Source organism: Megalobrama amblycephala, linkage group LG14 (assembly GCF_018812025.1).
Source record: "Megalobrama amblycephala isolate DHTTF-2021 linkage group LG14, ASM1881202v1, whole genome shotgun sequence".
In the NCBI taxonomy this organism is placed as follows: domain Eukaryota; kingdom Metazoa; phylum Chordata; class Actinopteri; order Cypriniformes; family Xenocyprididae; genus Megalobrama; species Megalobrama amblycephala.
Window position 1 is genome coordinate 46,513,769 of NC_063057.1, and position 22,541 is coordinate 46,536,309.

The 22,541-nt window shown below is 39.1% G+C and overlaps 1 protein-coding gene across 1 annotated transcript in view; it reads left to right on the top strand.

The window, feature by feature from the left end:
• The first annotated feature begins 3,266 nt into the window (after positions 1 to 3,266).
• Positions 3,267 to 22,541, top strand: part of LOC125244520 (NACHT, LRR and PYD domains-containing protein 12-like) — a 46,999-nt gene continuing 27,724 nt past the window's right edge. Inside the window, 3 exon segments of the mRNA XM_048154591.1 lie at positions 3,267 to 3,329; positions 3,432 to 3,600; positions 3,732 to 3,791. Coding sequence (XP_048010548.1) covers positions 3,267 to 3,329; positions 3,432 to 3,600; positions 3,732 to 3,791 — 292 coding nt within the window.

Consider the following 22,541-nt stretch of genomic DNA (forward strand, 5'->3'; position numbering starts at 1 on the left):
TAAAACAATGATTTGGTAATCCTCTTGTAGCACTGTCCTCTTCTGTGCTAAGAAATAAGTCTCCTGACAGTTCTCTCCCAAGTGCTTCCATTGTTGTCAGTATTAAGTCTGAGAATGATTCAGTGGGCTATATAACATTTTTAATTGTCAAGAAATTACTTCTCTTTAAATGTTTTGGTTAAACATACTTACCTGTTGATCAAACATTGCCTTAAACTTACACCAGAAAATTTTTATTTAGTTTTATTTAGTAACTTTTAGAAGGGTGTACTCACTTTTGCTACACAACATTTTATCACCTTGATAAGAAAATCTTATTTTCCTGAATAATTTTGACATGCTTCTTTGGCAGTTTTTCTTCGTCGGCCGACTAAGTTTGTTCCAGTGTGTTCCGCACCGTTGGCTGAAGTTGGTCCTCGTCGGCTTTTTTCGGCCGATTCGAAATGTTGAATTGGCATTGGAGCTCGCCGGTACGTCGGGCCATCTGATCATTCTGATTGGCTGTTCAGCTACTGCCGCCTGCTGGTTCGGAAAGGCATTTCATCTCATGCAGGCGCAGAACTGACGTGCTACTTGGCCATCGGCTGTCGAGTGTCAGTTTGGTGTGTCAGGACAACTTTGGACACAGACGTTGCCGATGTGAGCCAACCCCGCAGTCTGCTTTCGTCGCCACTACTTTGACGGCTTGGCTTGGTGTGTTCTGGCCTTTACACGCCCATTTCTTGAGTCTTTTTCAAATCTGAGGTGTGAACGACTAGTACTAAAACAGAAGGGTTTCATGACACACCTTTCCACAAATTTGAAATTGTAAAAATACTTACCTAATCACTAATTCTTGTTTGTTTCTCCCTAATCACTTATTCTTTTTTTTATTCCAGGGAATATTTCTCAGATAGGTTTAAGTCGCTTTCTGTATAGACACATACCTTAATGTCCTGACTACAGAAAATCGTTTTAGTAAGTTCAGAAATATTACGAACGGTAAACGTCTCAATCATCCCCAACCAAGTGTTCTAGGATGTACTGAATTCGGTGAAGGCTGATGTGCAGAAGCGCAGCGTTCAGTTCCAGACATGGAACAGCCCCGGGGGGTTATAAAGGCCTTTTGAAGCGAAGCGATGCGTTTGTGTAAAAAAAAAATATTTAACAAGTTATGAAGTAAAATATCTAGCTTCCGCTAGACCACCTTCCATATAATCTTGCATTTCAAAAAGCTACGTCCTATGCCTTCACTATTCGACTTATGGAAAAAGTGTAACTGATGCGACGCCAGTTTACACTTCCTTCATAACTTGAACACTGAAGCCGGTCTGGCAGAAGTATGATATTTTGCTTCATAACTTGTTTTTTTGATAAACTGCCCACCTGCAACTGCAACATGCAGCAAGTCTAAAAAGATTGGACATTATGCTAAACTATGCCGATCAGCGCAATCAAATATGTGTGAGGGCTGTGAAATTGAATTACCAGATGAAGTTACTGTACTGTACACAGAATATTCAGCTCATACTCCAGCATTCCAAGCACAGTGACTATATCTATTAATGCCATTTCGGTAACATTGTGCTGTCACAACCTACAGCCAGGCTTGTGATTAAGGGTGGAACGGTTCTCGTCATAAATTCGAACCGTTCAGTTCTCCACTCCATGTGAAACAGACAGATTTGGCATATTTTTCAGTCGATGGATATGCATTCTGGTTTCCCAATATGTTACAACAGCGATAATCAAAAGAACATGGACAAAACATAGTAGTTTGTTAGGATTAGGGTTGCAAAATTCCGGGAATTTTAAAAATATATGGGAATTAACAGGAATTTGTCACGGTATTTGAATGCATTGTTTCCTGCTTGTCTCGTGTCACTGTTGTGGTGTGTGTGTGTGTTTGTGGGCGTGCCCGAGCCACTTGGATGATCAGCGCTTCCAGCTGACACCTATCACAGCACCAGCTGCAGCTCATTTGCTCACCCTATATATACTCACTCATATCTCATCTCATTTGTCAGATCGTTGTTTGATGTCTCCGTGCTGTGTCTACCATCCTGTTCCTGTTCGGCGTGCCAGTCTCGTGATTCCTGTTCCTGTTCGGTGTCTATGTGGATTACGTTCTTTGTCTGGATTCTTCTGTCGTCTTCACCAGCACACTTCATCTCATCAACGCACCTTGTCTTCACGCTGACCATCTCAGTCCCTGTGCCACCAGTGAACTCAACGTTCAGTGACTGTCCATTTTTATACGTCTCAATAAACGTGTTAACTCGCTATTGTTTCCAGTATTCTATCATGACAGAACGATCTGACCAAAGCATGGAAGCAGCGAGTAATCCATCTTCAGCGCTGGAAGATTTTATCAACAGCAGTCTTCATAGAATGGATTCACAGGAGAAGAATCTGAACGACACGGGTCGTGCTGTTCAAGCATTGGTGGCGCAGGTGTCCGAGCTCACCCAACAACTCCAACTTCTACGTGCTCCCACTGCGCCACCCACACCGGCCGTTCTCCCCACACCACCAGAAAGCGTCGCCCAGCTGGAGCCCCGACTACCAGTTCCTGAATCATATGCAGGTGAACCCAGTTACTGCAGATCTTTTCTCACACAATGTTCTATGCATTTTTCTCTTCAACCCAGAACTTTCAACACAGAACGTGCCAAGGTCGCTTTTGTGCTGACTCTACTGACTGGGAGGGCGGCGCTATGGGGAACGGCGGTGTGGGAGAACCAAGATCCGTGCTGCGCCTCGTTCCAGACACTCGCCGCTGAGATGAAACGCGTGTTCGACCGCGCGGTTGCTGGGAGAGAAGCGGCCAGAATGCTGGCGGAGCTACGTCAGGGAGAGAGGTCGGTTTCTGACTTTTCCATTGAGTTTCGGACTTTAGCGGCAGAGTGTCAATGGAACGAGGAGGCGCAGTGGGACATGTTCCTGCATGGGTTGGCTGACCGCATCCACAAGGAGATTTATGCTTTGGATCTTCCCACATCACTTAACGGACTGATTGAACTGGCTTTGAGAGTGGATGCTCGACTGACCAGGGTCGAGCGACGAGTCCTACCCAGCCGTGTTTCTGGAGGAATTGAGAGTTCACGATCCAGCGGTGGGGATGCGGTCAGCCCCGTTCAAGATCACGAACCCATGCAGGTAGGGCGAGCTCGGCTTTCCCGGGAGGAGAGGGAGAGGCGGAGATCCCAGGGCCTTTGCCTCTACTGCGGGGGAGCTGGCCACTACGCTTACAACTGTCCGGTAAAAGGTCAAGCCCGGTAGTAAGTATGAGGCTACTATCGGGTGGGATCTCCGCCGAGAAGACCTCATCCACATCTACGCTCCTCCCGGTAAGATTGAGATGGTCTAATCACATTCACGACTGTCGAGCACTTCTGGACTCCGGGGCCGAAGGTAATTTTATGGATTATGCATTCGCACTCAAACTTCAGATTCCCCTCAAATCCCTCACTAACAAGATTGCAGTACACGCTCTTAACGGTCAAGAACTCCCCACCATCTCACGCACCACTGAAGACCTCACCCTCATCACATCAGGCAACCACTCCGAGATCATATCTTTTCTTATTTTGGACTCTCCTCTTGCACCCATCGTCCTTGGTCATCCCTGGCTAGTTCAACACAACCCCAAGGTGGACTGGTTCCAGAAGTCCATCGGGGCTTGGAGCAATAAGTGTCATGAGTCGTGTCTTGTGTCTGCATGTCCGTCTGTCTCTGTTTCTGTTTTTCAGGAGGAACAGTGGATTTATCTAACGTGCCCGCGGAGTACCACGACCTGAAGGAGGTGTTCAGTAAGTCTCGGGCTGCTTCTCTCCCTCCGCATCGTCCCTATGACTGTGCCATAGATTTAGTGCCAGGTAAATCTCCGCCTAAAGGCAAGTTATATTCACTTTCTGTTCCGGAAAGGGAGGCTATGGAGAAATATATTTCTGATTCACTGGCATCTAGGTTCATCCGCCCTTCCTCTTCTCCAGCGGGGGCGGGGTTCTTTTTTGTGGGGAAGAAGGACGGATCTCTGCGACCTTGTATTGATTACCGGGGACTGAACAACATCACGGTAAAGAATACTTACCCTTTGCCGTTGATGTCTTCAGCATTCGAGAGGTTGCAGGGAGCGTCAATTTTCACAAAATTGGATTTACGTAATGCTTATCATTTGGTCCGCATCAGGGAGGGGGATGAATGGAAGACCGCTTTTAACACCCCTAGGGGGCACTTTGAATACTTGGTTATGCCGTTTGGGCTTTCCAACTCCCCCGCGGTTTTCCTCCGCCCGGGTGCCCACCGAACCGGTTATTCGTGCCGGAGGGATTACGGTCCATGGTCATCCAGTGGGGACATTGTTCTAATGTGGCTTGTCATCCAGGAGTTAAACGCACTAAATTTCTAGTCAAGCAACGATTCTGGTGGCCACTTATGGCTCGTGATGTTCACAGTTTTGTTTTGGCTTGCTCAGTTTGTGCCACTGGTAAGACTTCCAATCGTCCTCCTGATGGGCTACTCCAACCGCTGCCTGTCCCTTCGAGACCCTGGTCCCATATCGCACTAGATTTTATCACCGCCCTTCCGCTCTCTCAGGGTTACACAGTAGTTTTAACCGTGGTGGACCGATTCTCGAAGGCGGCCCATTTCATTCCCTTGCCCAAATTGCCATCAGCCAAGGAGACAGCGTTGATAGTCGTGAATCACGTCTTTCGCTTACATGGCCTCCCGACAGACGTGGTTTCCGACAGAGGACCCCAGTTTGTATCTAAATTTTGGCAAGAATTTTGTAAGTTGTTAGGAGCGACTGTCAGTCTGTCCTCAGGGTTTCATCCCCAGAGCAATGGCCAAACTGAGAGAGCCAACCAAGATTTGGAAAGAACGTTGCGATGTTTGGTCTCTAAGAATCCTTCCTCGTGGAGCCAGCAACTCTCTATGGTGGAGTACGCCCACAATACGTTGCCAGTGTCGTCCACGGGCCTATCTCCGTTTGAGTGTAGTGTAGGTTACCAGCCATCCATTTTTCCTAGTCTGGAATCCGAGGTCGCGGTCCCCTCCGCTCACGCCTTCGTCCAGAGGTGTCACCGCACCTGGACTAGAGCCCGAGAGACTCTTCTCCAGGTGAGGGAGCGCACCAAGGCCAAAGCCGATCGCCACCAGTCTAAGCCTCCCGTATACGTCGTTGGTCAAAGGGTGTGGCTTTCTACCAAGAACATTCCTCTCCGCTCCGTGTCTAATAAACTTGCTCCCAAATTTATTGGTCCGTTTACTGTCACCAAGATCATTAGTCCGGTGGCAGTCCGCCTCAAACTCCCTCCAGCGTACAGGAGGATTCATCCCGTCTTTCATGTATCCAAAGTAAAACCCGTGTTTCATTCTAGAATTAATCCGCCAGCCCCGGTTCCCCCACCGCCGCGACTCGTAGATGGGGAACCCACCTATTCGGTTAATCGCATTCTGGATGCTAGACGGAGGGGACGCGGATTTCAGTACTTGGTGGACTGGGAAGGTTACGGTCCGGAGGAGAGAAGTTGGGTACCTGCCAGAGACATTCTGGATCACTCCCTTATCGATGATTACAATCGACAGGTAAGGGAGTCGGGGAACGCCAGGAGGCGTTCCTAGGAGGAGGGGTACTGTCACGGTATTTGAATGCATTGTTTCCTGCTTGTCTCGTGTCACTGTTGTGGTGTGTGTGTGTGTTTGTGGGCGTGCCCGAGCCACTTGGATGATCAGCGCTTCCAGCTGACACCTATCACAGCACCAGCTGCAGCTCATTTGCTCACCCTATATATACTCACTCATATCTCATCTCATTTGTCAGATCGTTGTTTGATGTCTCCGTGCTGTGTCTACCATCCTGTTCCTGTTCGGCGTGCCAGTCTCGTGATTCCTGTTCCTGTTCGGTGTCTATGTGGATTACGTTCTTTGTCTGGATTCTTCTGTCGTCTTCACCAGCACACTTCATCTCATCAACGCACCTTGTCTTCACGCTGACCATCTCAGTCCCTGTGCCACCAGTGAACTCAACGTTCAGTGACTGTCCATTTTTATACGTCTCAATAAACGTGTTAACTCGCTATTGTTTCCAGTATTCTATCATGACAGAATTAATGGGAATAAACAGGGAATTTGCAGGTTAGCCTATAACAGGGTACTTAAATGTAGTTGAAAAAAACATCTTGCAACATACAGGTGCTGGTCATATAATTAGAATATCGTGAAAAAGTTCATTTTTTTTATTGTAAATTATTTTTAAAAATGAAACTTTCATATATTCTAGATTCCCTACATGTAAAGTAAAACATTTCAAAAGTTTTTTTTTTTTTTTTTTTTAATTTTGATGAATAGAGCGTACAGCTCATTCAAGTCCAAAATCCAGTATCTCAAAATATTAGAATATTTCCTAAGATCAATCAAAAAATGGATTTTCAAAACAGAAAAGTTCAAGTTCTTTAAAGTATGTTCATTTGTACACTCAATACTTGGTCGGCAGCACATATTACAGCAAATGACTTGCTCCTAACACAAATTACAGCATCAGTGAAGTGTGGCATGGAAGTGATAAACCTGTGGCACTATTGAGCCTTCAGATCATCTGTATATTGTTGGATCGACTGTTTCTCATCTTTCTCTTGAAAATATCCCATAGATCCAGGGGTCAGGCATGTTGGCTGGCCAATAAAGCACAGTAATATCATGGTCAGCAAACCACTTGGAAGTGGTTTTTGCACTGTGGGCAGGTGCTAAAGTCCTGCTGGAAAAGGAAATCAGCATCTCCATAAAGCTTGTCAGCAGATGGAAGCATAAAGTGCTCCAAAATCTCCTGGAAGATGGCTGCATTGACTTTGCACTTGATAAAACACAATGGACCAACACCAGCAGATGTCATGGCCCCCCAAATCATTACTAACTTCAGAAACTTCCCACTAGACTTCAAGCAGCTTGGATTCTGTGCCTCTCCAGTCTTCTTTCAGACTCCGGGACCATGATTTCAACATGAAATGCAAAATTTACTTTTATCTGAAAAGAGGACTTTTGACCACTGTTCACTGTCCAGTTCTTTTTCTCCTTAGCCCAGGTAAGATGCTTCTGACGTTGTTTCTGTTTCAGAAGTGGCTTGGTAGTCCTTTTCCTGAAGATGTCTGAGTGTGGTGACTCTTGATGCACTGACTCTGGCTTCATTCTACTCATTGTGAAGCTCTCCCAAGTGTCTGAATCGTCTTTACTTGACAGTATTCTCAAGCTTGTGGTCATCCCTGTTGCTTGTGCACCTTTGCCTACCCAATTTCTTCCTTCTAGTCAACTTTGCATTTGATATGCTTTGATACATCACTCTGTAAACAGCCACCACATTCAGTAATGACCATCTGTGACTTACTCTCTTTGTGGAGGGTGTCAATGATTGTCTCTCTTCCCCATTAGTGTGGTTTCAAAGAACAAGAGATACGTGGAATTTATACTGTAGGGATGGTCATTTAATGAAACTCAAATGTAAATATTCTAATATTTTGAGATACTGGATTTTGGACTTTCATTAGCTGTACGCTCTAATCAACAAATTAAAAAAAAAAAAAAAAACTTTTGAAATGTTTTACTTTACATGTAGGGAATCTAGTATAAATGAAAGTTTAATTTTTAAAAATAATTTACAATAAAAAAATGAACTTTTTCACGATATTCTAATTATATGACCAGCACCTGTAATTTTGGTTAAAACAACCATATGTAATGCAATTTTAGTTTAATTTTTACCCTGACATTCACACAGCACACTACTTACTGCAGGGCTATTGAGGCCACACCCCCTGCATGCACTGTGCATTCCCCCAGTCCATAACATGCACATTTGATCAAAAATACAGAAAAAAACTGTAATATTGTGAAACATAACTACAATTTAAAATAATGGTATAATAGTTGATATACATAAAAATATAATTTACTCCTGTGATCAAAGCTGAATTTTCAGCATAATTTTTCCAGTCTTCAGTGTCACATGATTCTTCAGATATCATTCTAACATGCTAACACAACTGTTTCCAACAATGATAATAACAAATAATTATCAAATCAGCAAAATTAGGCTGATTTCTGAAGGATCATGTGACACTGAAATAAATAACACATAACAATTGCTGCAATAAAAATATATTTAATTTACATATTTACTAAATTTGAATTAATTGAATGTGAAAAATAAATAACTGTTATTTCATGTTATGACCAAACAAAATGTTTATATTTGTTTTATATGATACATTTTATATAAATATTATAAATCTGTATACATTTCCCAAAATTTCCAATGAATTCCCATAAATTCCAGTAAATTCCCATAAATTCCTGTTAAATTTCCATATTGGAATATTTCCAAAATTCCCCAGGTTAAGTTCCTGTGGAAAGTTTCCAGAAATTTACCGGAAACTTTCCGCCCCTTTGCGACCCTAGTTAGGATACTTTATGTCTTAAGAGAAAAACGAGACAGACTTAAAGTCACCCTGGGGTGAAAATTTTAATGTTTTTGTTTAATGTTGTTTATATGTCTATGTAGTGTTTTCAATATGCTTTAAGACAAACCATGTGCAAATTCATAAGTCAGCACCATTGTTGAGTATTTTCTCTTTAAAACTGCAGTGATGATCTCTGAGCTTGTGCGAGTGAGTGGAGGCAGGGCTAATTAGCGTATTCATAGATCCGCGTATACTAAATGAAGCAAGGGTGTAGTTATGCCTGCTTTCAAATGCTTCCGTGTGTATCTATGTAAGTGCTCGGTAAAGAGCATCATTATTGAGTGTTTACAACGTTTTTGAAGCGTTGATAATTGAAGCCAATCACAAACATATCCAATGAAAGCATCAACACAATAGCCAATCAGAGGTGTTTACGAATCCACTCAAGAGGGCTCAAAGCATCACATTTTTAAAATTTCAGTACCTACTTGGTACCGAAGTTGGTACTTTTGACAACTCTAGTTAAAATATCGTAATCTCAATTCAAACACCTATGCAATCTTATTCCTAAATGACAGTGATTTCCCTGTGCCTATTAAACCTTTGACAAAATCCCACCAGAACATTCTAATCTGTGTTTGAGCTGCCGCTGAGCCAGAGAGAGCAGTTGTCATGTACGAACCAGTCTTTTCAACCACACACAGCATTGTTATTTCTGTTACAAATATTCACAAAAGTAGTTAGGATAAAAGTTTACAGTTCAGATATAAACACTGATGTCTACGGTAGAGGACAAAATATAGCAAATTACCTTTTGAAAGTAACTTGGCACTTCAAATAATGATTGTAGGTGACAACAGGTGACTTTTAAAAAATGTATTTCATTTAAGAGATTTGTTCAAAAATGCTGATTCATTCAGAAATGAAACAAGTATTTATGAGCGAGTCATTGAATCATACATTCAAAAAAAATTATTTATTCAAATCAAATAAATAGACTGCAGCAATTAACATTTTATCATAACTTCTAGTGGTATATTTCTTGTTATTTTGTTTAGTTGTCTGTTCGGAATTGTGGGAAAATCGTGATCTCAGTTTATCCATAATTGTACAGCTCTACAAGCTAACACACAGAGTAACATTAACTTTCAACAGTTTTTGTATGATTTTTTTTTTTTTTTTTTTTGACCAAGGAAAACAGCGCTGCATTACCCCACAATTTTAATTTGCTGGATAAAGTGACCTGTTTAAGTAGTAATTCACTTGTGGCTGTTTTATTAGAAGGAAATAAAATAATGTAAATTTAAGTGATAAAACATAAATGTAAGAAAGTTCAGGGAAGGTAAAATGTCCCATGCTCTCGGCCCTGCCCTGTTTCATACCACAGTAATGTTAATAAAACTTTAATACATTAGCTCACCATGAACATGATTTCTGCCTGAGTCCCATCGGATTGATTTCCATTGGCTGTGGAGGTGAAGACTCCCATGATTTCACACTCATTCATGGCGTCATCAAGCTACACCTTTGTTATTGTTTTGAATGAGCGACCTCTAGCAATGAAACTTACATACTATGCCTTTAACAGCTACATGTTTCAAAAGTTTCTTCAGTTAAATAAAGACAAAACAGAGGTCATTGTATTTGGAAACAAGAAAAACATCATTGGTGAATGCATACCTTGACTCCAGGAGTCTAAAAACTAACAATGAAGTTCAGGAATCTTGGTGTCATTCTGGAGTCTCGTGGCTTCAAGAGCCATGTCAAACAATAGCTAAATCAGTCTACAACCATTTAAAAAACATAGCATGAATAAGATATTTTGTGTTCAAGAAAGATCTAGAGAAGTATGCTTTCATTACCAGCAGAGTAGATTCCTGAAATGGACTTTTCACTGGCCTTCCAAAATGACCAATAGACAAGTACAATTCATAGAGAATGCTGCTGCCAGGCTCCTGACCCAAACCAAGAAAATCAGGATATCACACCAGTTCTTAGGTCATTACACTGGCTTCTGTTGGAATGTTTTATAAATCATATAAGAAAACCATTGTAGAAATAGTTTGAATAATAAAACAGCCAGATGTGTTTTGAAGGCCTCATGACCTATTATATGACTGTAAGAACTGTCACAAGGTCAGGAGCAAGTCATGTGATCCACTGAGGATTCTGCTAAGTTAGGGTTTTTTTCAGGACACCACAAGAGGTTGTGAATGATTGGTGATGATTGGGAAGGAGCCATATTTCCTTTGGAAATATTACATCTTGTTTATGATAAAGGGTTGACCAGCGTATGGCAGACTGGCACAATTAGAAAGACGGGTAAGAAAATAAAGATATGATTGTTTGGAACAGATGTGGTGAACTTTTAAGTTGCTGAGTATTGCAAAATAAAAAATAATCTCTGGCCAGAGACACACTCGGGTGTCCTGACTTATCTCCATAACACTTTCAGTTTAATTTAAAATACAAAAAGTACTTGTAATTGTATTTAATCAATTCTGTTCCAAACAATCATATCTTAATTTTCTCACCCGTCTTTCTAATTGTGCCAGTCTGCCATGAATGTAAATGAAGTAATGTAAATGTAAATCCTAAAGGACCAAAATACCTTGCAGATATGCTGGTAGAATATAAACCAAATAAGATGGCATTTAGTTATTATTCCACCCGTAGCTGGAACCAGCTTCCAGGTGATGCCAGATGTGCCCTATTGTAACCTGTTTTTTTTAAAGTCCAAACAGAATACATAACTGTTTAGCTGTGCATTCCATGATTGACCGCTGTTTCGCATACTGATCGCACTGTAGTTTTATTTTAATCGTCTTCTGTTTTTCTAATTTTTATTAATATATTATTTCCTTTTTCCTTTTTATTGTTTTTTTTTTTTTTCCTTAACCTTTTTATTAGTTCTATTTTTTAAATAATTTTATTTAAAGCACTTTAAATGACCATGGTGTATAAAAATTGCTATATGAAACCTGCTTGCCACATAAGTTATGTCTAAGTTATGTCCTTCTACAGGTTTGACTAGATTAGACAAGACAGTTTGGTACATAGCCAAACTTGTACAAACGCACAGTGCCTAACCTTTGCCCACTTTCTGAAAACAGCACAGATCTCCAAACATACGCACCTTTGGTTAATGAAAAACATGCATAAGTGAAAAATATTTCAGAGCTTCTGTTTAATACGACAGTTCAGAGGAAAAAGAAAGATCTACAGATATTATTTGCAAAAAGTCCACTTCCTTTCTGATTTACTCCACCCCAGTAGGTTAATTATAGCCTACAGTTCAACACTTTGCACTGCTCTAAGGAATAAAGACACGCTACCTACCACTCCTTATTTCCGTGAAGTGAGTTTGTTTACAGTTGCGCTGCTCGGCTGGGAATTTGGAATACAAAAGGAATGGAGCTTTTTTCCGTCTAATTCTGGTTGTTGTGCGTTAATAATATAAGTAAGTTTAATTTATACAATTTAATTTATAATTTAATTTTTTAACTGGTTTATTGTTTGCCTCTCTTTGGGCATTTCTTGCCCACTTGTTATTTACTGGTTTATGTCCAAATGTGAACGTAAACTTCTGATAATTAATTATAGCCTACCTATGCTGGTAATTATCAATAGGCAATATTGTGTATTTTTCTTAATGTGTATGGTTCACTTTTTGATAATAATTAAATTTACTTTCTTAACGAACTGCTTTCAAATTGTTTTAAACCATTAGCTACCTTTTTTTTGTTGTTGTTTTGTTTTGTTTTTTTCCGGGTGGTTTAAGTATTACTAATGATAATATTACCTGTTAGGTTTCTACATGTTTGAGTAAGTAGGTAGCCTACTACATGTGTTTTAATGTTGATGAATGTGTCATTTAATTGAAAGAGTTAGCTAATTACATCAGAATGCGTATTGTTATTTGAATGCTTGATTCTGTATTTTCATGCCCTCATTTCAAAAAACCACACACACATAGACACACACACAAACATGACTCTCCATAGGCATAATGGTTTTTATACTGTAGGCTACTGTATATTCTATACCCCTACACTACCCTTAAACCTACCTAGCACAGGAAACTTTCTGCATTTTTTGAATTTCAAAAAAACACAATTTAGTATGTTTTTTAAGCCATTTGGTTTATGAGGACACAGAAAGTATGTTGTATTACATTGTAATACCCATGTCATTATACACATTTATGTCCTCATAAACTACATATGCCAATACTTTAATTCTGCAAGGTGCTTTATATTGTTTAAAAGTGACAGTAATGCTACAAAAGCTTTCTAAAAAACAAAAAAAAAGCTTTGAGGAGTTGGATGATCTTCTGCAGTACGTGCTCTCTCCAGTGAATACATTTTAATGTGGATTTGAAGTTGAAGTTCTACACTTAATTGACCCTACAGCAGATTAATGACTGACAGCCCACATAGCCAAAGAAATCAATGAGCAGAGAAGGCTGGTTGCTATTCACCATTTTATCCATCCTGCTTTAAAGGTGAAGTATGTAGTTCCTGCAGCACTAGCCTCGCCAACTCGAACATTACAAACACAGCTCTTATGGGTGCTTGTGAAGGTATATCTCAACAGGTAAAAGTAGGTTACTTTCAATAAAACGGTCTAATCCTTATAATACTTTTAGCTATGTTGCTAGAGCAAACACAAGTGTCTCAATTATGTAAAATAGTTTCAACACAGCCTGATATAAAGGATTGTGCTTTCCAAAATTTATTCCAAAATCATCAGATATGTCAGCGAGCAAGCCATTAGAGTAGCGTAGAGTATCCATCCTTGAAAAGAGGTGGGCATGGTTAAGTTGCTGTTAAAGGGCTAGTTCACCCAAAAATGAAAATTCTGTCATTTATTATTCACCCTCATGCTGTTCCACACCCGTAAGACCTTCGTTCATCTTCGGAACACAAATTAAGATATTTTTGTTGAAATCCGATGGTTCAGTGAGGCCTGCATAGCCAGCAATGATATTTCCTCTCTCAAGATCCATTAATGTACTAAAAACATATTTAAATCAGTTCATGTGAGTACAGTGGTTCAATATTAATATTATAAAGCGACAAGAATATTTTTGGTTTGCCAAAAAAACAAAATAACGACTTATTTAGTGATGGCCGGAGTGTTAAGTAGGTAATTAAAAAAAAGATAAGTAATAAATGACAGAATTTTCATTTATGGGTGAACTATCCCTTTAAGTATGCTGTCGTAATGTCAGTTCATTCCTTTGCCAGTTGATGTGATGTGAGAATTAGACCTATGCAGCCCTAATGTGGCCTGAATCCTGCTTGCTCTTTTTGCTTCATCTGTTCATGATGTATCTGCAGTCTTGATTGCATGACCTTCATAAACACTTTGTGAACGACAAGAGACTGATGCCGTGGCAGTTCTTGCAATACTGGCTATGATTTTTCTTTAGGATTGACATGATAACGGCATTCTTCCATGTTCTGAGCTCCGGCATCAGGAGATTGGTTGCGCCCTGTAAGCTGGTTTTTGCTATGGTGCTGAATGTGGCTGTTACCTGCTACCAGTTTGTTCGATCAGTTTGTTGTAATTGAAATCACCATGACCAAATAGTTTTTTCTCATCCAGTCCTGTCTGTACCAATGTCTGTCTGATCTTAGCTAGTTTTAGAAGTTGTTCCTGGCTGCATCCTGGCCAGTCTCAGTTGGAGCGTAGGTGGATAGGATATGGGTCTTTTTTGTGCCATTGTGTGTATTTGTGCACTGAGCATACCATCAGAAAGGGTTTTCAGTGCCACCAGGAAAATTGTTATCCCTATGCGACCACACAAGGTTAATATGTTGGTTTTCCTAGCGCGAAACAAGGACATGATAACCCAGTTCTAAATCACATTCGTTAATGCAAAAGTAGTATTTTGTTTATTTCTTTATTTTCATTCACACTTTGTTTTCATGTGATACTTTAGAATTCTTTAGTTTTTCAAATTGGAAAAGGCATGTTCTTATTGCTTGTTTTAATGTAAGACTTTCGAATTAGAGTTCTTTAAAATACTTTAGAATTCTTTGATTTCTTTCATTTTTTAATCCTCTACCGCACGCATTATGATAAATTTATAAAAAAAAAATATTTGACTCTTTTTCTTTTCTTAGAATGGCTTAACTTGAAGTGCTGTAAAAAAAATAAATAAATAACAAATTTTTGGAAAAAAATATTATTTTAAGGTACTTTATGATATGTTGCCATATGGCAACAACGTACAATAGTGGAAATAACTTAGAATAAGTGTAAGTGTATATAGTTAATATTTTTCCTAAAAAATGTTGTTTGTATTGAATCAATTGGTGCTATTATAAGCTTTAGCAGTAAATATAAAAAACACCTTATATTTATTTTCCAACATGTGCTTTTATTTATTCCATTCTCTTTTGCTGAATAATGCTGTATATTCTTTGAATTTCATTACGTTTTTCGTGAATATTATTTAAATTGCAAATGTAGATGGTTAAAAACAAATCTAATATTGTTCATCATGTATCATAAAACATTGACATAAAACCAAAAACATTGCAGTTCATGAAAAGTCAACATTACGCAATCTTATGAGAGGAAGGTTATGAACATGAACCCCCCATAATCCTTGAAACTTCACCTTTTTTTCTGTATGAAACTTCAAAAAGCATTTTTTTTTTTTCAGAGGTGAGACACATGTACACATCACATTTGGTGCACTTCACCCTAACAATACACTTACAGCCACTTGCACCTGCCTTTTTGAGACACAATGGTAGGCCAGTGGTTGGTCTGGGCCAGTATACTGGCTGTGGTGGCAGGTCTCCGATGTTGATTTAATCCATAATACAAATGCCATGGCAGTCCTTAACATATGACTAATCAACATTATATCACTAGCATTAATGTTGTTATTGTTACAGCTTAACAGACTTCAGCTGGCTTTTGCTAGCTATCTAACCTATTATAATAATATCATTCCATTATTGCACAGTGTTGCCATATGGCAACACAGACATTTTATCGATTTACCAAAAACTAATTTCATAAAAAAAAAAATTAGTGGTGAATATGTCATCATAACTTACCTGAGATGATGTTAACAATTTTTTTGTGAATGTGACATGGGCGGGTCCTTGTTTGTTACTGACGTTTTAATTTGCTTTCAGCAACTACCGACAAGAGACGGCAGTCTGTCAGAAAATCGCGCCACAGAAAAAAATTGCATGTCATGCGACTTAACCAAAGCACATCATTGGCTAAACTAAGGTCTTCTCTTACCAACAAAAAAAACCGTAAATGTTCTGTTAAAGAGACAGTGGCAAGGAAATGAACACAAAGTGTATGTTGCCATATGGCAACACTATGCGGTAGAGGGTTAAAATGGAAAAGGCATGCTCTTATAGCTGTTTGGCATTTAACAATAATATGCTACATAATACATAAATTTAACAATATATGCTACATAATAATAATAACAACTCAACATTAGAGCTTTATATGCACTAAAATCAGGATAAATGAGGTTTGTAAAAAAAAAAAATGTAAAAAAAAAAAAAAAAATGCCGGTAATACGTGTTGCGCTATTGAGTCACCCATAATAACCACAAGGGAAATTTTTTCACAGCGATAGGCATATATTTACTACAATATAAGTTCTTGGTAGAAACACAAAACATTGTAGAAAGTGAAAATATAGATTTATAATGGAACTATCCTCCGGCCACTGTAATTCTAGAGTTTGACCATATGCTTATACAGGACTGGTAGAGAATAATACAATTTTTAAAAAATCTGAAAACCCTGGCCACATCTGTACCATGGCATCCGCAATGGAGCTGGAGCTGTGAGAGCAAACCAGAGAGGACATTGGGTTTACTCTACTAATGGCAAACAGATCAACTTCTGCTCTGTAATACCTCTGCCTTTTCATATCCAACAATACCATGTGGTGGTGTCTTAAATCCCTGGGCCTTAGCCCCTGCCTCTACATGATGCCCACTCCCAAGTTTGAGCACCCTGGAATGTAGGATGCCATCAGAGAGCAACAACAGAGAGCAATTTTTTAATCTAAATTGAGCAACTTGAACTTATGTAAGAGACTAGTGAAATTTCAAAACCTCTCAAATCTGGGAGAATGTACCTCAGAGCTAGAAATACAGCTTTCATCTCTAGGCAATTAATGAGCCAAGAGAGATGTTGGTATCAAGGTATCATGTTGATGGCAGCGACTATATGGCCCAACAGCCTCTGGTACTGGCTGGCAGGGATCTCCTTATCTTTTTTCAGTACATTGATGCCCTTAAGCTGTAACAGAGCCAGGGCATCATGTGAAAAAATGTGAAATTTTGTTCATGTAGAGAAATTGAAGTACCTTTTGGAAAAATGCCATTACAGATCTTAGTCCAGTCTGCTGAACTGAATGTAAAATTTTAAGATTTGTAAAATCTACAGGGTAAATGTTAAACTCTACTTTAAGTTGCGCAAATGACCTCAGAGATTCAGAAATCATCAGGCCTGAAAAATCAGACAAGCCCTTAGAACTCCAATCCAACAAATCAATACTCTTAATCTGAATGGGAAAATCAGGATTCAAAGCTAAGGGAGATCGAACAGAAATAACCTGAGGAATATTCAAATATTTTTTCACATCTTTCCAAACCAGCAATGTATGCAGAGAAGATTTTTAAAGGATTTAAAAGTGTAGGGTGGTTAGGTTCTTGTGGAACAGGTGTCTGTTTTCATTTATACTTCTGCGTCGTTGTCCGCGTCGACGTGCATGCAGACCACTAGTGGGCAGTGCCATGTTGAGTATCAAGGCAAAAACCTAAGAAGCAGCTTGTAATGTACGTTGTCAGAGAAGCTTATAAATAGATGCAGCAAATAGGTAACAACCTGAAACAGAGCATTTTTTCATTCCTATGGAAGTGGAAAACGCTCGCTCTTCTCCGAGTGCCCCGCGCCAGTTTTTTGACCTGAGGGAGGGGTTCTAGCAGACCAATCACAGCGTTTGTGGTCCGCGTAGAATTGACACATTGTTACATTTTGAAGAGGTGCACGTCAGGCTACGGCGTACACTCGGCTACGGCGTACACTCGATGCAGAAGTTTAAATCAGCCTTTAACCTTAAATTTGTTTCTGGATGCAACTGGGAGCCAATGGATCAGGAAGGGTGTGACGTAGGTTTTCTTAGGCTGGTTGAAGACCAGACATGCTGCTACATTCTGGATCATCTGCAAGGACTTAGTTGCGCTTAGTTGCGCTTTTATTTCTCTGCATGTTTGTTCTTGTAATAGCGATTCAAATTGTAATCCTTTAACACAGCTATCTGTTCTCCACAAACTAAAACATTCTGCATCAGTCTCTCATTTTTTAACATTAGCTATCATATTTAATGGCTAACGGCAAACTCACATTTCTTAAAAGTTCCTACGTGATCGTGAACACATTTGAGTGAAGGTGCTTACAGTCTCACGCATGTAAAAAACAAACAACGGTTGCCTTCAAAATAAGGGCGCAAACAGCCCTCGCCCCACCAAGAGATTTTTTTTATTTATATATATTTTATTATTATTTTGTACTTTTGCTATTTCGAGGCACTATGGGTGTGTAGATTATGAGAATCTATTTGTTTACGCTGGAGAGTTTTATATTAATGTTACAAACAATCATGACAGGTGCACTCAACAAATTTTTCGAGAAACACAAGGTAGATGCTACTGTAGGAAGACAAGCATCAGAGGCAAGACCCAGTCTGTAAGTGTTTACTTCTTGTTTACAGCTTTAGCTATATAGAATAGTTTCAAAAGTGTTTAAAATGGTATGTTTGATTGTACATGTAGGTGAAGCTGACACATTAAACTCAGGGACAGCCACTGGATTGACACCACTGGATTCTGGCCAGACTAAGCCATCAGCAGGTGTGTGCATGTTTCTCATATGAAATACAGCTGTATAATAGTTACTATTTATTGTTTTTTTTTTTTTTTTTTTTATGGAAGGTGCAAATTGTTGGTATGGTGTTGGGAGGGTGGAGTTGTGGGGGGTGGGGGGGTGAAATCTCGCCTAGGGTGCCAAAACTGCTAGAAACGGCCCTGCATGGGCCAGTCAAGTATAACCTGAGGGTTGGATGTGGCCCAGGTGCCATACAATGTCCAGGTCTGCTTTATGAGGTTCATGTGCCAAAATCATTAAAAAGTGGTATTACTGCATTAGAATTTGAGTTATTTATAAATACCAGCTATTATTGATGGAAGTTGTTTATTTGTCTACAAACCCGATTCCAAAAAAGTTGGGACACTGTACAAATTGTGAATAAAAAAGAAATGCAATAATTTACAAATCTCATAAACTTATATTTTATTCACAATAGAATAACAGATATATAGATAACACATCAAATGTTGAAAGTGAGACATTTTGAAATGTCATTTTGGATTTCATGAGAGCTACACATTCCAAAAAAGTTGGGACAGGTAGCAATAAGAGGCCGGAAAAGTTTTTATGTACATATAAGGAACAGCTGGAGGACCAATTTGCAACTTATTAGGTCAACTGGCATCATGATTGGGTATAAAAAGAGCCTCTCAGAGTGGCAGTGTCTCTCAGAAGTCAAGATGGGCAGAGGATCACCAATTCCCCCAATGCTGTGGCGAAAAATAGTGGAGCAATATCAGAAAGGAGTTTCTCAGAGAAAAATTGCAAAGAGTTTGAAGTTATCATCATCTATGGTGCATAATATCATCCAAAGATTCAGAGAATCTGGAACAATCTCTGTGCGTAAGGGTCAAGGCTGGAAAACCATACTGGATGCCGTGATCTTCGGGCCCTTAGACGGCACTGCATCACATACAGGAATGCTACTGTAATGGAAATCACAACATGGGCTCAGGAATACTTCCAGAAAACATTGTCGGTGAACACAATCCACCGTGCCATTCGCCGTTGCCGGCTAAATCTCTATAGGTCAAAAAAGAAGCCATATCTAAACATGATCCAGAAGCACAGGCGTTTTCTCTGGGCCAAGGCTCATTTAAAATGGACTGTGGCAAAATGGAAAACTGTTCTGTGGTCAGACGAATCAAAATATGAAGTTCTTTTTGGGAAACTGGGACGCCATGTCATCCGGACTAAAGAGGACAAGGACAACCCAAGTTGTTATCAGCACTCAGTTCAGAAGCCTGCATCTCTGATGGAATGGTGTTGCATGACTGCGTGTGGCATGGGCAGCTTACACATCTGGAAAGGCACCATCAATGCTGAAAAGTATATCCAAGTTCTAGAACAACATATGCTCCCATCCAGACGTCGTCTCTTTCAGGGAAGACCTTGCATTTTCCAACATGACAATGCCAGACCACATACTGCATCAATTACAACATCATGGCTGCGTAGAAGAAGGATCCAGGTACTGAAATGGCCAGCCTGCAGTCCAGATCTTTCACCCATAGAAAACATTTGGTGCATCATAAAGAGGAAGATGCGACAAAGAAGACCTAAGACAGTTGAGCAGCTAGAAGCCTGTATTAGACAAGAATGGGACAACATTCCTATTCCTAAACTTGAGCAACTTGTCTCCTCAGTCCCCAGACGTTTGCAGACTGTTATAAAAAGAAGAGGGGATGCCACACAGTGGTAAACATGGCCTTGTCCCATTTTTTTGAGATGTGTTGATGCCATGAAATTTAAAATCAACTTATTTTTCCCTTAAAATGATAAATTTTCTCAGTTTAAACATTTGTGACCCGCTCTGGCGAAATGAGTCGGAAGTCGCAAAGTTCTATTTTAAGATATGGGCCAATAATGTGGAAAAACAATGAAAAAATCGAATAATCTCCCAAAGTTTCGTATTTAAATGGCTATTAAATTTGACATGGTTTTACTAAATTCGCTGGAGGCCCATAACTTCTCAACTCCTCTCGTCACTTATGAGCATTTCCCGGTATCCCCTGAAACGTCATTATCTCTGCTCTACAAATATGGTGTTACACGTTGTATAGAACCAATCAAAAAGCTTAGAAATGTAAACACACTGACCTAAACGCTGATTTTTAACAATGGGAAGCCCCGTTTCGACTGACAGGCACAAAACCAAAGACTTTAAACTTTCATATCAAGCCTCCAACATGCTTCTGTTGCGTTGTTTTCACCCTCTAATGAGTCTGAGTAATATGCATTTACAACAAAAATAGCACAGCAGCTAACTGAATATATGTATATTTCACGTGCTCATAACTTCATGAAAAATGCACATATCATAAAAATGGCACATCAATATTTAAAGCAGATTCTCAAGATTAAAATGAATCCAAAATCAATATAATATATTGCGTTGATCACAAGATATAACTCGCCGAATGATTTAACATACTTGGCTAAAAACATGTCTCTCATCTCTCTGGGATGCAGTGTGTATCCAATGTTCCTGGACCCATCCATGTTCGTTTTCCAACGTGGAATAACACAAAATAGATATAATTTTAAAGCTTAGAATCTCATCTTTTTAATGCATCTAACCATTTTGAAAAACTCCTAACGATTGCTGAGAAGCACCTCTAAACCGGAGTTTACCGCCCATTGGCGCCACCTGGCTGCGGAAAAAATGAACAACAATTTTTCAAACTATTCTTTATGCTATCACCACGAAATTTGAACCAGATGCAGATCACATATAGGAGAGCATCACCAAAAAACGATCTTATTGTGTTCCTGAGTTATTCCATGTCAAATAAAAAAAAAGAAAAATTATTTTTAAAAAAGTATATATATTTTTGTCTTTTATCAGCTGTTTCTCAGCAAGAAAATGTCCAAATGTAATGTAATTTAATTTTCTTAAAATTTAAAAAGTTTTCTATCAAATGATACCTACCTTTTGACTCTCCTTGCTAGAGTTTTGGAGTTATGAGTCTTTACTTTTGTGTGTGTGTTGCTCAGAAAAAAACAAAAAACAAAAAAAACCTCTAAAAAAGCCTTCAGGTCTTAAAGGGTTAATTCAAATAAATACTTTAAAATAATTTGAGCTTCAGCCTGGTTTAATAGCATTTATATATATAAAAATGTCTTTGGTCAAATTAAGCTGTAAAATAAATAGTTTATCCCTTTAAATGCAATGGATTTTGAAAGATATCAACAAAAAAACGGGCAAAAACTTTAAAAGCGATTTTCTCAGGTTTTCAATTGGAAAAAGAGGGCAGACGACCATAATTCAAATGGGTATATCTTTAAAACCATTCAAGGTATGACTTTGACTAGGATATCATTTTAAAGCTTATTGTCTCATTTTTCCATTGATACCAAAATCTCAATTTTTAAATTTGGGTCACTGTGACTCATTTTGCTGGATCAGGTCACATTTGATATGATTGATCTATGTTGTATTCTGAATAAAATATTGAAACTTGAAACTTCCACATCATTGCATTCTGTTTTTATTCACAATTTGTACAGTGTCCCAACTTTTTTGGAATCGGGTTTGTAGTTATTGTTCATTATTTATTCTTTCAGACTGCACACATACACATACATAAATTACTTCAAATATCACTGCAGTGAGAATTGTTTCAAGCAATGCCATGTGGTCTGACTGTGCTGTTCATTTGTGTAGAACTTTAATTAAACATAGTTTATGTTTCTACTAAGGCTGTCTATTTAATGCATTAATTAGATGCTTCATTCCTGCCTACTATCCTGAATACAGCTGCCCTAAACCAGATAAATACAGTCCCAAGCAAACTACAAAATGTGCAGTAGTGGGGGCCAGTGCAGCTTTGAGATGTACTGCTCTAGAAATATAAATATAACTGTCTTAGGCCATGTTTTGTATTTTTCAAAAGTAACCAGTAACAGTGGACCTATTGTTAAAACTTTTTTCCATGTCCATTAGCAGTCAGGGAAGAACTATGGCATCTGCTGAACAGCCTTATGACACACTAGAAGAAAAGTACAAGGAAGGTAATAACTGAAAGAATATCACTAATGTTAAAGTTGAAATTTAAGAAATGTAATAAATCTCTTTCTTTCAGGTCAGATGAGCAGCAGCGCTCACACTGTTGTCAGTGTTGATCTGAATGCTGAAACGGGAGCAACTTTAAATGCTCCTTTTATCATCAGAAGCAG